General features: G+C 41.7%; 1 protein-coding gene across 1 annotated transcript; it reads right to left on the bottom strand.

Annotated features, from left to right (window-relative positions):
- Nucleotides 1–213: 213 nt before the first annotated feature.
- LOC143274700 (uncharacterized) lies at nucleotides 214–10,315 on the bottom strand. The gene is made up of 4 exons (XM_076578597.1): nucleotides 9,087–10,315; nucleotides 8,160–8,285; nucleotides 5,033–5,125; nucleotides 214–3,607 (listed from the first exon to the last, which is right to left on the bottom strand). Exons 1-4 carry the CDS (start codon nucleotides 9,511–9,513, stop codon nucleotides 3,246–3,248), a joined length of 1,008 nt encoding a protein of 335 aa, XP_076434712.1. The 5' UTR covers nucleotides 9,514–10,315; the 3' UTR covers nucleotides 214–3,245.
- Between the last annotated feature and the right edge of the window lie 6,112 nt (nucleotides 10,316–16,427).

Genomic DNA, 16,427 nt, shown 5'->3' with positions numbered 1-16,427 from the left:
TGTTACATAAAATCAATTTGAAAACATGTAGAAATAAAAATGATAGCAAAGGAAATTTTATAAAACTTTCTGAGGAACAAAAACAAGCAATGAATAAAACAGAAACAAAAATGATCATGGTTACAATGAAGAATACATACATATTTTCATAGCTGTGTCAGTAAATATTAAGTAATGCATTCAGTAAATCACTTTGTTATTTATTTAAAAAAGAAAAGAAAAAAAAAAAGCCTACTGAAAATACATAGTGCATGAGTGCAGTTCTTCCTCCCTCCTCTTCATCTCCTTCATCATCATCACTGTCATCTTCTTCTTCTGACTGCAGCAGAACAAAATGATTTATGCATTAAATGCAAAATGCGGAAAAAGTGTACTTTTTTTCCTGAGACAACTTTATCACTCAGACAGAAAGACTGAAAATGACAATCACATTTGCATTTAATATCTCTATTAAATTGTCATCATTAGTAGTATTAAGTATTCCATTCTTTAGAAAAAAAGAAAAAGAAAAAAGAAGCTCAAATGAAATGACAACATGCAATTTTTTTTAAATCATGGTTTATATGCAGAAATACCTGCATACGCCTATGTAAGTAAATATTGAATAATAATGTATTCACAGTGTTCATTTCACAATTTAAAAGAAATAGATAATACACTGAAATTGCATAGCACATTGATGCAGTCTCATTTTTATGTGTGACACATCCACATGCTTATGTTTATTTAAAAAAAAGTTGTTCACTATAGTGGCACAAATGTGTGTGTATAAACCTACTGGTATGAAAAAAACCCCACTTTCCTGAACCAAGAGAAATAAGTTTCTTTTTGACATTTATAAATACTGCAGTCATCAATGTTCTCTCAAGAGACATTAGAGGCAGGGGAGTGAACATGGTTAGTTCAGCTTTATGGGAAAGGCTGGAACCCAGATTAACTGCATTTGGACATAAACCCACTTTAGGACTTTTGAACGTATGTGTGTGTGTGTGTGTGTGTGTGTGTGTGTGTAGTAACAACAATAATAATAATAATAGGCAGCAGCAGCAGCAGCAGCAAAATCATAATCATACTTTTTCTGCTACTACTATTACTAATTGTTCAAATAACTGGTAAAGTAACTGACTGCAGTGGGGTACCATGCTCACTGGGGTCAGCACTGTCAATGTGATGCAATCTATGAGACAGTCAGTGATCTTGTGATGTCTGAATAGTTGGTGTTTCTAGTACTGATAATGACGATGACGATGATGATGCAACTATTACTACTAATAATAATCAATCATTTTTAGAAAGCTGACAACACGATACTACTACTAATACAACTACTAGTAATGACAATAATAATGACCATGATAATAATGATACCAATAATAATGATGATAATAATCATAAAACAGATTGATGTTCACACCTCTCAGACCTGGAGCTGGAGGCGTTGCCGATACAGAGATATATACATCCATAAATACACATGCATCAGGCACGACACACCATACATACACATACGTTTACAGACACAAACACATGCACACGCACACACCACCAACAGAAGTTCAAGAAGCAGACTAGTTGATACAACTCAATGCTCTGTGCACACACAAATCATACAATGCATGCACTGACACCACACATCATGGACAGTTATCCTCACACACACACACACATGCATGCACACACACACACACACACACGCACACGCACACACACACACACGCACACACATGCACACACATACACGCACACACACATGCAGAGCCTGCAACACAGCTATAAGGGAATGACTGGTAACATAAATATATCTTGTAATAATTACTTTCACATTCTCTCAGAACTGGAAAGTTACACAGAGTGCATGGTAGCGAGTTGTACATCCATTTAGAATTCCCTCTGATGCTGGAATGTCAGGGTAAGACTCTTCATACTGTCGTTCGTCAAATGACTGCCCAAACATTTCATGCTTACACATATACATTGTGTATTTATGAATTCCATCGTAATTTGGATGAGTTCTCTGTGTGAAATTCTGGCTGCGTTCACCATGGAGAATGTGTCGCAACAGTGCAGCGCCCGCTATATATATATATATATTTTTTTTAATCTATAGTGAATGTGTCGCAACAGCGCATTTTTTTTTTTTTTTTAATCTGTCTGCAAGTGTCTATGTTTTACTATCAAAGTGGATTTTTCTAGCAGAATTTGATCAAGCATGACCCTTTTGTTGCCAAGGGTTCTCTTTCATGTGCTAAGTGCATACTGCACACAAGACCTCAGTGTATCATCTTATCTGAATGACGAACACACAGACTATTGGAAAGGATGGCAGCAGAAATCCTGGTTGGCATATGGAACTGGAACCCATAGACACTTACTTCCTGACCAGACATTACCACTAGGTCACCGTTGCATGCACATCGTGCACCTACATGCCCACAGGAACACACACTCGTTTCCTTCACACATACACACACAGTCGTTTCCTTCACACAGGAACACACATACGCAAACACACAGTCGTTTCCTTCACACAGGAACGCACATACGCAAACACACAGTCGTTTCCTTCACACAGGAACACACATACGCAAACACACAGTCGTTTCCTTCACACAGGAACGCACATACATAACACACAGTCGTTTCCTTCACACAGGAACGCATGTACACAAACACACAGTCGTTTCCTTCACACAGGAACGCACGTACACACACACACAGTCATTTCATAAAACTACACAAGCACACAGTCATTTCCTTCACACAGGAACACACGTACACAAACACACAGTCGTTTCCTTCACACAGGAACACACGTACACAAACACACAGTCGTTTCCTTCATACAGGAAGGTAGGCGGCAGAATGTTTAAGACGATCGTTTGCCAATACAGTGTTTGTGAGGGTCTGGGTTCGATTCCTGATCAAGCACTCTCTCCCAAGTTTGGAAAATCAAACAGGGCATCTAGTCATTCAGATGAAATGATAAACTGAGTTCCCGTGTGCAGCATGCACTTAGTGTAGTGGAAAAGAACCCACAGCAACCTAAGTGTTGTCCTCTAGCAAAATTCTGTAGAAGAAATCCACTCTGATAGGTATACACATATATAAGCATGCACTCAAGGCCCGACTCTGCATGCTAGGTTATGCTGCTAGTCAGGCATCTGCCTGACATAGTGTCTGAACGCAGTGACGTCTCCAAGACATACTGAAACTGAAACTCATACAAAAGGATTATTCACACCTCTTCACACCAATCCCAGTTCTCGTTTCAGTTTGATTTCTTCCAGCAGCAAAAGTCTCGTCTTCACCCGGTTCTGCTCTGTTTCGCTCTTCATCTTCTCGATCTCGGCCCTCAGGTACTCTGCCTGGAGACTGGGCATCACCCAGGTGGAGCAACTGCTGTTAAAACCAGGTTCTGTTCTCCTGGCTGCCCTGCGCCTCCAGGTTTTCAGCCCTGACCGTTTCATGTTCTGACGGAAGGGGCTCCTTTGCTGCATGGCTGACTCCGGCTCTGAGTGACCCTCTTCCTGATGTGCTGGTGGCAGTGGTACGGTGGGTGACCACTGGTCCGCACCTGGGTTCAGTCCCCTCTGATCGCTTGACTGACCTGTCAACAACAAGAGACAGGCATTTGCACTTGTGGTCAATTTTTTAAATAATTATCATTTTATACACTTCTCTTTTACTTCTCATTAATTATAATAATAATGATATTTATATAGCGCTGAATCTTGTGCAGAGACAAATCAAAGTGCTTTCGCACCAGTCATTCACACGCATGCATAACTCTAAAACTGTAGAAACTAAAGACAAGGAAGGGCAGACAAAGGAGGCTATTTTGGGAAGAGGTGGGTTTTAAAGCCAGATTTGAAAGAGCTGAGTGTGGAGACTTGATGAAGCGAAAGAGGAAGTTCATTCCAATTGCAAGGTCCAGAGACAGAGAAAGAACGGCGGCCAACAGTCGAGTGTTTGAATCTGGGTATGCGTAAACAGAGTGGATCCAATGCCGATCGTAGTGAGCGAGATGGAGTGTAGAGGTGAAGGCAGCCACAGAGATACCTTTACCTTTACTATAGAAAAAAAGATTCAGTTTCTCAAGGAGGCACCACAGTGTTTGCACAAATCCAAATACTCCACACCGCAACTGCTTGGCATTCCTGACCAGCACGCATAACCCAAAGTGCTCGTCAGGATTTGAGCGCATGCAAAAATATGAATACACCTATCAAAGTGGATTTCTTCTACAGAATTTTGCCAGAGGACAATGCTTTTGTTGTCATTTGGTTTGGTTTGGTTTTTCAGTGTGCAAAGTGCATGCTGCACACTGGACCTCGATTTATTGTCTCATCCGAATATCAAAATGCTCAGTTTGATTTTCCAGACAAACTTGGGAGAAAGGGTGAGAGCGGGATTCAAACCCACACCCTCACAGACACTGTATTGGCAGATCAGCATCTCAACCATTCTGTCGCCTTCCTCCTCTTATATAAACACTATCAAAGTGAACATTACTGCATACCCTTCACAGAAAGTGAACATTACTGCATACCCTTCACAGAAAGTGAACATTACTGCATACCCTTCATAGAAAGTGAACATTACTGCACACCCTTCACAGAAAGTGAACATTACTGCATACCCTTCATAGAAAGTGAACATTACTACATACCCTTCACAGAAAGTGAACATTACTGCACACCCTTCATAGAAAGTGAACATTACTGCACACCCTTCATAGAAAGTGAACATAACTACATACCCTTCACAGAAAGTGAACATTACTACATACCCTTGAACATTACTGCATACCCTTCACAGACAGTGGAAAGTATGTATCATATAAAGATTTATTTTACAAAGACAATAACTTTATGGGAGGAATTTCTATCTCTAAAGGTTTGGTTTCTAACACAGCACATTAGACCATACAACTACCAGATGCACACACACACACGCTTCAATCAACAATGGTTGTATGGCCTATTTTGTTCACACACACACCAGTCGACCAAGAAAAACACATGAATATTACATGGACATGCTGCATCTTCTGAACACTGGAGTTCCGCACTGCTGGAAGCGCGTGTAGAGTCAGGATCAGGAGCCGAAGAATGTGTCAGAAAATCTGAAAGTAAAACACTCCCTTGAAGGTCATCATACGCAACACTGACACACAAACTTCCTATCCTGAAGTTCTTTATACACAATGAAGTTAATCATAAGCAACACTGACACACAAACTTCCTACCCTGAAGTTCTTTATACACAATGAAGTTAATTATAAGCAACACTGACACACAAACTTCCTACCCTGAAGTTCTTTATACACAATGAAGTTAATCATAAGCAACACTGACACACAAACTTCCTACCCTGAAGTTCTTTATACACAATGAAGTTAATCATAAGCAGCACTGACACATAAACTTCCTACCCTGAAGTTCTTTATACACAATGAAGTTAATCATAAGCAGCACTGACACATAAACTTACTACCCTAAGTTCTTTATACACATTGAAGTTAATCATAAGCAGCACTGACACATAAACTTACTACCCTGAAGTTCATTATACACATTGAAGTTAACCATAAGCAACACTGACACACAAACTTCCTGCCCTGAAGTTCTTTATACACAATGAAGTTAATCATAAGCAACACTGACACACAAACTTACTACCCTGAAGTTCATTATACACATTGAAGTTAATTATAAGCAACACTGACATATAATCTTACTACCCTTAAGTTCTTTATACACATTGAAGTTAATTATAAGCAACACTGACACACAAACTTACTACCCTGAAGTTTATAATCTAAAATCTTGGCTAACAAACTTGCTATCCCCAATAATAAGTTTATTTTGTACAATACATATACACAAACTTGCAACCCTGATGTTTATTACAAACAATATTGACTCAAAACTGGCTATCCTGAATAACAAGTATAGTGTATACAATATGTGGCTATCTTGAATAACAATTTTATTGTATACAATACTGACATAAAATTTCATTATGCTGAAGTTTATTATATACATAATATTGACTCAAAAACTTGCTATCTTGAACAACAATTTTATTATGTACAATACTGACACACAAACTTACAACCCTGAAGTTTATTATATACTGACTCACAATCTTGCTATCTTGAATAACAAGTTTATTATGTACAATACTCCATGAAATTTCCATGAATTCACACTGATATTCAATGAATGATAGTTTATGTCAGTACATGCCAAATGTCAAAGGAAAAACAAGTATAAAATCAGAAGAGAGATTGTACTGCATTGTAATACTGCTCTGAAAGTCACAGGGTTTAATTTGAATCAACTGTACAACAGGCTATCAAACTATTCCAAGTAATGGGAGGTTTTTTTTAATAAATAGTGTGTATCTGGAAATTCTGTTTCAATAATGTTCTATTATTATGTACTTTTAATTTTCGTTGTCTTTCTTGTCTTGTTCTCTGTCTTCTCCCTCACATAATGTCATATATCCCTTTCCTTAATTCTGTGTTGGCGTTAATTTAGTTTTCTCATAAAAGGCATAACCAATCAATTATATAAACCTCTTTCTTTTTTTCTTTCTTTTTTATAGTTTATATGACAGGCACAATAGCCAAGTGGTTAAAGCGTTGGACTTTCAATCTGAGGGTCCCAGGTTCGAATCTTGGTAACAGCGCTTGGTGGTAAAGGGTGGAGATTTTTCCAATCTCTCAGGTCGACATATGTGCGGACCTGCTTGTGCCTGAACCCCCTACGTGTGCATACACAAGCAGAAGATCAAATACACACATTAAAGATCCTGTAATCCTTGTCAGCATTCGGTGAATTATGGAAACAAGAACTCACCCAGCATGCACCCCCCAAAAAACGGAGTATGGCCGCCTACATGGCGGGGTAAAAACAGGCATGCATGTAAAAGCCCACTTGTGTACATACGAGAGAACGTGGGAGTTGCAACCCACAAACAAAGAAGAAGAAGAGTAGTTTATATCGACACATTGTTGCTCAGATATTTTCTACTTTGCATTAGAATGTATTTTTCTATGTCTGCTTATGTATACAATATAACATGTTCCTTGTGTGTGTGTGTGTGTGTGTGTGTGTGTGTGTGTGTGTGTGTTCCTTTTATCACCTTCATTATAATTATGATAACTTTTAACTGTTTAATATTATTACTATTACCATCATAGTTTTTGTTCTTGTAGTTGCTACAGGAACAAAATCAGAAGTGATAATGCTATGAGTCTTGAGTCCTGTCATCTCCTGTTTTTACATTCCCTGAAAAATATTTATTACTTTATAATGATCTTTTTTTTTCCTTTTTTTTTTTTTTTTTTTTTAAAGAGATGGGGGTAGTTAGGGTATGGGTATTTCTATATGAACTTAAATTTCTTTACACATTTCTGAAGAGAGAGAGAGAGAGAGAGAGAGATAGTGAGACAGAGTCCAACGCTTCAACCATTTGGTTTTTGTGCATGTCACTGTCAGACCATGATCAATATAAAACAGATGACTAAAAACCAACAGTGATTTCTGCCTACAAGTCAACGCACCATGTGCTGATACCAGGAATCAAACCACACTCTCATTTTGATAATCAAACTCATTAACCAGTTGGATGCTGTGCATATCATGTCGGACCATAATCAATGCGTATGTGTGTGTGTGTCTCTGTGTGTGTGTGTGTGTGTGTACCCTTTTATATATATATAAATTAATATATATATATATATATTTTTTTTCATCAATATTGTTATTCATATCATTATTCACATTATTATCATTACATTATCATTATCATTGTTAACATTATTATCATTTATTTATTTATTTATTTGTTGTTTTTTCTTCACTATCTTAATATATCAATTCATTAATTTAATTACTATCTATTATTTACTTTTGAATCTTACATATTTTCTTTGTATTTTTCCTCAAGGCCTGACTAAGCATGCTGGGTTACGCTGCTGGTCAGGTATCTGCTTAGCAGATGTGGTGTATGGATTTGTCTGAATGCTTTGACTCTTCCTTGAGTAATTGAACAGAACTGAACTGAATCAATACAAGACAGATGAATAAAACCTAACTAATTTTTGCCTACAAGTCTACAGGTTGCAGCTAAAGGTTGGTATAACAAACCTTCCACTTGATTTTGAATATCATCTGACGTAGTGCAGGAGTGTACATTCGCTGGGTTGACGGCACCGCTTGAAACCACTGGCTTCTGATCATTGTAGATGAGCTGAAGTGTTGGCTTGAAGAGATCTATGACATCAAATTAAAAGTTGACAGAAATTAGGCAGTTTCAAACACCAAGCAAACGAAAAAGTGAAAAGTTGACCTCTGAGTTAATAACAACCACAACAAAGTTTTGATATATGAAGTCTGTACCATGCCCAGGTGCTGTGGTAAGCATTCTGGGCTGTTGACACAGAATCAAACCCCACCAGAGGTAATCATAGTTTCCATGGTTGGGGAGAATCGGGATGAGCAGGGTGAGAATAATGGAATAATGTTACTGAACTGGAGCAGATGATGGGGCAGGCAAAAAAGGTGGCACCAGTAAATGATTTCAAATTAAAGTGTGTGTGTGTGTGTGTGTGTGTGTGTGTGTGTGTGTGTATTAATAGCATGATGGCATTCCATGCTTCTTTGCTATATTAATAGCTTGATGGCACTTTTCTACTAAAAAATTGCCATAAAAATTTTAAATTGCGTGAAATCATAATTTGTTCAGTTCTTGATAACTGTCGTGTTTGATGTTAACTGAGAAACGTGGTAAATATCAGACCAACTGATTCTTCGATGCTGCTGGAGTTGCTTCCCTTGTACTACGTAGTACGTATGAATACAAATATATTTATACGAAGAGGAGTTCATAAAAGCATACCGAACTCATATATTACTGATTTTTTCCATTTAGTTTTCTTTCACTTTAGCATCACAGCTAAAAATCCTCAACTTATAAAAAAAAAATTAAAAAAATTAAAAAAATTGAGGCGATTTCTTTTCCCCAAAACATCGAAACAGGGGATGTAACTCTACTAACGGGTGAAAGTAGGTTACCTGCTGTGTCAAGGACACAGGTAAATGGTAAATCTCTCCCAATTATGTGAATCAGCTGCTCGTCGTAAAACCTGGCTGGCGCCTGAAACACCCCATTTATTTCCTTCGCCTTCTTAAGACGGCTGTAAAAATCCTTTTTCATGTCAGTGAATTTCTCCCTCACATGCTCCGGACTGCGACGACACACGCCTAAATCGGAAACGAGCGTCGATATTCTGGCCCACAGTTCATTTTTCTTCTGGCTTATTTCATCGGTGATTGAGGTGCTGAGAATTAGATCTTTGTTTGACGCTATCTCTTGCAGCAGAACTGATACCTCTGCTGGCAGGTAGTTCGGGTTTCGGACTCTTTTTTTCTCGGACTCCATGTTGGGCAGTGAAGCATGTAAGTGGAACGGAAGTACTGGCTCCCCAAAAATGTAGTTCATACAGTCGATCGACCTGCATTGGCTTTCGGCCTCATTAAAAGTGTGTTCGAAGCGTCTGCTCTTGGAGGTATGCAGGCTACATCAGTACAAGCTATTTTTGGCAATATCCACAATTTTTCCCCTCATGACAGAATGAGTAGTGTTCACAATTAGGCGTAGAAGCACACAGACGAGTGGAGGGGAAGAAATGTGGATGTATTTATATTCTGTAGCCGTATTTTTCACATGCATCACAGCATAATGCGCACAGAAATTTTAGTTTGAATATGCCCCAGAATTTCGGAAACTCAATTGGAAATTACCGACCCAGTTTGATGATGTGTTTGATATGCTGGCCAATAACGTCAGTGCCGTGGCCCGGCGGAGCGTTAACTATGTCGACAGTTTATTTAATGATTACGGGTCGGGTTAAGGCCGCGATGTGATGAAGAAAACGAAAGGTGAAATATGATGTAAAGTGACATTCCGGGAACCCGCTGCACGCCACTGGCCAGCCTGGCGGTCCCGGGCACAGTGTGGGAAGCCTTCCCTTTAGCCGGACTCTTCAGTTGCCTCTTTTACCGCCAACCTTCGCCGTCATCGGTCACAATACCAACATAACCACCACCAACAACAACACCCACAACACGTGACTTCAACAACCAAACAAGACACAGCAATAACAACGTGACAAACAACAGCCCACACAGAACAACTAACCACAACACAGGCCCAATCCACCGTGACCCCCTAAAAAAAAAAAAAGAAAGAAAAAAGAACGGCAAGCCAAAAATCACTGACAAAAACCAAATTCAACCGGGCCAGCCACAACACACACAATACTACACAACACACACAATACTGACAATACAACCTAACTACAACACACACAATACTACACAATACTACACAACACACATAATACTGACAATACAACACAACACGCAAAACACAAACCAACACAACTCGGTGACACCAAAACACACAGGCTCACCCAGTCGAGTCATTACACAACAAACAACGCCTCGGATCTAATCATGCCACCACAACCCCTCTCCCCCCTCATAACAACAAACAGGCCAACTGAACAACACAACACATACGACCCCGCCGCCAACACAAACAAACCGGACTACCAAAGCTGACCACCCACACCATCTGATTGATGTATTGCCACGGTATTTTTAAATCAGCGGACCAACCCCCCCGGGCAAGGAAACAACTTGTCGCGGCTCCAGTCACGTGACGTTGGACAAGAGCGATGTTGCGAACTGCAAGTTGGTGGGAGGGGAAGAGGGAGAGCCGGATGAGTTGGGGGTCTACGTGTGCCGGAACTGGTTTTACAATTTAAAGTATATTTTTCTTCATAATTAGTTTTATCAGGAATACGTACAACCCTTTTGTTGTGGGTTCTTTTACTTGCGCGAATAACTATCGCACACGGGACCTAGGTTTACCGTCTCTTCTGAAAGACTAGCATCCTAACCACCAGTCAAAGTCGCGTGGAATAGTGAGTGAAACAATCGCAGTCTCGAACCTGTGGACTTTCGCTTTCAGTTCAGTTCCAATCCAGTCGGGCGCATTACTGTACCACTACGCCACTGCTCGTTCATACCCCACCGTCATTCAGACAGTATCAGTATCAGTAGCTCAAGAGGCGTCACTGCGTGCGGACAAATCCATATACGTTACACCACATCTGCCAAGCAGATGCCTGACCAGCAGCAAAACCCAACGCGCTTACTAGGTCAGGCCTTGAGAAAAAAAAAAGTAATAATAATAACAATGGGTGATAAAAATAAATTAAAACTGAAGACAATTATGATGATAAATAAGCAAAAAAGCAAATAAATGTAAAACATGCAGACACACATTCATACACACACACACACACACACACACACACACACACATGCGTGCGTGACAGATATGCAATAGACATGCACTACAGAGTTTTACACTGGATATGATGATTGCACAGGCAAATACACATAAACGTACACGAGCCCCGACACACACACACACACACACACACACACACGCGCGCGCGCGCGCGCCATCTCCCAAATTACCCTGCACCCCCCACACCCTCCTCCACCCACTCATTCCTAGGTTATTTATCGCAGCTTTCACGGCACACAAACGCTCACACACATGCACACACTTATACAAGCACACACACTGACACAGCCCATATCCCCCGCTAACCCCTGCCCCCCTCCCTCTCCCCCCCACAGCCACGCCCCCCCCCCCCCCCCCCGGCACACACACACACACACACACACACGCACGCATATATATACAAATATATCTATTAGTATGCACAACCCACATGTCCCAATTTTCCGTTGCTCCCCTACAGACATGCACGCACACACATACCTCATCCTCCACACGCACACACACACACACACACACACACACACACACACACAGAGGCTGCCACTGATTGGCCGCAAGAAGGGTGGGAAAATATCTCTGACGCATGGAACGTGGAGTCTTGCGTGTTGCTTAGTCTCAGTATTGTATTTGGAAAAGCCCAGAGAAACTCTAATCCGTTTTGAAGAAATGTGCGCAATGTTGGTTTGGAAATGATGGCAATATTCGTTTGATTTGCAAAGCATCGTGCTCTACCTTACATGCTAGACTTACGGCCACTCCCTCTCTCTACCTTTATTTCATTGAGGCGATCGATGATTGGTGTGATGGCCTTGTACCTGTTCTTTTTGGTATTCTTTGTCTTTTCTGAGGATTTCCAATTTTCCTCGATGTAGGCCGCTCGTTGTTGCGTTACCAGCAAGTCTGTCAGCTCGCTCATTTCTCTTAATTAACACCTGCATGTCCAAGGCAGTATGTGCATGTAAGGTTTTTTATCTCAAAGTTGCGCATTGCCTCATGCCACTCTGGCTTCTCATTTCACTTTCAATTTTCTGTATGAGGTTCATTGAGTCCGTTAGAAACACCATGGCATGTTGGTTTCCAGGCATATGGATAGATCATAGCCACTGGAGAGCATGTGTCACAGCTTCAGCTGACAGATAGGCGACGGGAACTCCTCGCTGTTTTCATTTCACAGAGAGAGAGAGAGAGAGAGAGAGAGAGACTCGTTCTGTTTATTTGATCTTATTTTTCTTTCTTTCTTTCTTTCCCCCCAATTACATCAGCATTTGCTATGGCTCCAAGGCATATTTTTCCACAGTGTCTGAATGTTTGGTGTGACGGAATCGGGTTGTCGAACCGATAAACTTGGGGGGGAAAAGCAAAACAGTGAGAGTGTAAATGGATCTTCACAAATGATCGTCTAAGTTGACTACCTCCCAAGTGGTAGACAGCAGATAAGCAAGCCGAAGTGACGGGGAGGAGGAGGTGCGGTGGGAGATGAAAGGGAAACAAAGACACGGGGAAGAGAAGTCCTGATTATCTCTGTGAATATTGTATCAAAGCAACAACTTCGACGTTTTAAAAGCCAGTGCTTGTTCAAACTGAACAGAACAGAATTGAATATTTACAAACGATGTTCACCATCATCAAAATTACCATGATTGTGTGGCTGTGTGTGGGTGTGTGTGTGTATTTTACATTTTTTTTTTTTCGAATTAGTTTTTACTATAAGCCGAAAGCAGGGCATAACTGTTTAACATATTCTTCAAAGATTTTATCACACACACACACACACACACACACACACACACACACACACACACACACACACACACACACACACACACACACACACATACACACGCACGCACGCACGCACGCAATCACGGCACACACACACACACACACACACACACACACACACACACACACACACACACACCGAGTACATATCCACACGAGAAAGCGAGAGGGAGAGAGACACACACACGGAGAGAGGTTTTTGCTGAACTGAGGCACAAGAAACCAGGTTGACTGATTCTGTCATGGATCGAGCTTTGCATGTTGTTCTGCTGACAGAACCACACGAACAATACAAACCCAAAGTCATACAGGCTGCAGTGTCGACAGCACTTTGCAGTCACACTTGAGGCGCCGTGGTTGAATCAGTTTGGCGTCTGAGCTGAACAGGTACCTCATTTCGCAGGGAGGAGAGAATTGGGCCCCGCATTCAAATGCCGACGTGAACAACGTGAACTTGAATTCACTGCTGTAAGGGGCCACCGGACCTATGCTTTCAACTTGAAGTTGGCAAAGACGTGCATACGAGCGTGGTTATCACAGGTGAGAGCACCCCACGCTGTAATGCTGTCCACTCCCCATCTTGTTGGTCTCTGACTTGCAACACTCTCGCGTGGCCAATTTCAGCAAATGGCATACCAGTGGCCCTTTCACATTCCTAGGTAATTCTCTGTAATGTCTTCCTATGGTCTGTGGTTCACAATAGCCGGATGGTTAAAGCGTTGGACATTCAATCCGAGGGTCCCGAGTTCGGATCTCGGTGACGGCGCCTGGTGTGTAAAGGGTGGAGATTTTTCCGATCTCCCAGGTCAACATATGTGCAGACCTGCTAGTGCCCGAACCCCCTTCGTGTGTATACGCACGTGTAAGATCAAATACACACGTTAAATATCCTGTAATCCATGTCAGCGTTCAGTGGGTTATGGAAACAAGAACATACCCAGCACGCACACCCCCAAAAACGGAGTATGTCTCCGACCGAGGATAGGCGCTTTATCAGTATCCCAGGCATATCAATCAATCAAAAAACAAAAAACGAAATAACAACAACGTCGTCAATATCATAAACAACAGCAACAACAATAAGAACAACAGCAACGACATCATCTCATCAACAACAACGATGACAACAATAACAGCAAAATCGTCATCATCAAACTCAACAGCAACAACAATAACAACAACAACAATGTGCTTTAATTTCCTTTCTGTGTTCGTGGACTGACATTTTATCATTTCCTTGTCAAAGGCTGTGTTGAGAGTCGGAAAAACTGTTCTGATTTCTCAACATTCCACCCCCAAAAATGTACAGTCAATTGTTTTTTTCCCCTCTAAAGACACATCATATTCGTCGTTTCATTCAGTTGGCATTTTCTTCTTATACTCTGGAATCTGGATTCTGAAACGATACGTTGCAGGAACCTTTGTAGATTATCATCGCATCCCGTGTAACCCATAAACAGCCAGCTGTGTCACTTCGGTGGTGTTCAGCAGTGCCTATTCTGATTCAAAATATGCAGGACATTGCCTGCTTAGCCTCCTGCGGACGACAATTATTGCTAATTCGTTCATACGATACACAAAAACATAACACAACGCAACACTCGTCATACATGTCGTACACCGTTATTGCCCGAGATAAAAATGATGAGATGATGATGTTGGTGCTACTGCTGCTACTGCTTTCTACTATTACTGTTGCCACTCATCTCATCTCATTCCTTTGATGCCCAGGGTCAACTGTCTGACCGTTATTGGCATTTGGGGGTGCTAACCAGTGTAAAAAAAAAAAAAAAAAAAAAAAAGGCTGGCTGGAGATTTAAATGTGTGCTGCCAACATCTGGCAGAGGACTGGGCACAGACCACGTCCTCGGGAAGCACGTTCCAGTCACGGACTGTCATCGGAAAGAACGACCCGAGTCTGTGAACTGTTCTGCACACAATACGGGCAAAAGTGCGGGAATGTGCCCTCCTCACTCTTGATGACCGGTGATGTAGGAGGTCGCACTTTGCTTTCATGGCTACCTCGGTGATCTTATAGAGAGCATACAGACGGGAAGATTTTCTGCGACGCTGGAGAGTCAGCCACTGCAAGAGCTCCATCATTTCAGAGACACTGGTCGTCCTCTGGTATCAGTTCAGCAAAAAACAAGCAGCTCTGCGCTGTACCACCTCCAGTCTGTCAATGTCCCTCTCTGCTATTGGATCCCAGACGGAGCTTGCGTATTCCAGTATGGGTCTTATCAGTGACTTGTACGCCATTGCCTTGGTGGTAATAGGCGCTCTTTTAAGGTTTCATCTAAGGAAGCCGAGGGTCCTGTTAGCTGAAGTAATAACATTATCCATATGAATGTCAAATTTTGTATTGCTCTGGATGGTAACTCCTAGATACTTTGCGGAGGACACTATCTTAAGAGGCTGCAGGGAGTAGGTTGAGACACTGGGGGAGTGCTTGTTAGTGCAGGTCAGGACTGCACATTTATCCGGATGAAACTGCATCTCCCACTCCTCCTCCCACCTCTCAATTTCAAGGAGACCTTCCCGCAGGGTGTCATGGTCTTCAGGGGCGAGGATGAGCCTATAGATGATCGTATCATCAGCAGAGAGGCGCGTGCGTGACTGCACTCTGCTCGGCAGATCGTTTATGTAGATCAGGAATAGGTACGGTCCTAATACCGATCCTTGGGGAACTCCTGATCTAACTGCCGTGTAGGACGATCTCACTCCATCCACCACCACTGACTGCCGCCTATTCCGCAGGATGCTGGCTACCCAGGAATTAATGGACCTGCGGACGCCGTAGCGACTAAGCTTATGGATGAGCAACGAATGATTTACTTTATCGAAAGCTTTCGCAAAGTCCATCACTACGACGTCCACCTGTCCACCCCTATCCAGGCTGGCGGTTAACTCCTCAAAGAACTCTAGGAGTTGGGACTCACAGGAGTACGATCTGCAGAAGCCGTGTTGCTCATCTCCCAGGATGCTGTTTTCTTCCAGGTGAGTCATAATATGGCTGACGATGATGTGTTCAAGATGTGTTCAAGAATTGTCCCTGGCACACTTGTCAGGGAAACTGGTCTGTAATTCCCAGCATCGTACTGAGCACCTTTCTTAAAAACAGGGGTCACAGAAGCCTCACGCCAGTCAGATGGTACTTCCCCTGTGCTAAGAGAGCGTCTGAAGATCCTTGTGAGGATCGGGGCAATTTCATTTGCACATTCTTTTAAAACTCTTGGCGTGATTTCATCTGG

The sequence above is a fragment of the Babylonia areolata genome, chromosome 29 (genome assembly GCF_041734735.1).
Source record: "Babylonia areolata isolate BAREFJ2019XMU chromosome 29, ASM4173473v1, whole genome shotgun sequence".
In the NCBI taxonomy this organism is placed as follows: domain Eukaryota; kingdom Metazoa; phylum Mollusca; class Gastropoda; order Neogastropoda; family Buccinidae; genus Babylonia; species Babylonia areolata.
Note: the sequence above shows the minus strand (reverse complement) of the source record. Positions and strands in the feature narration are given on the sequence as shown.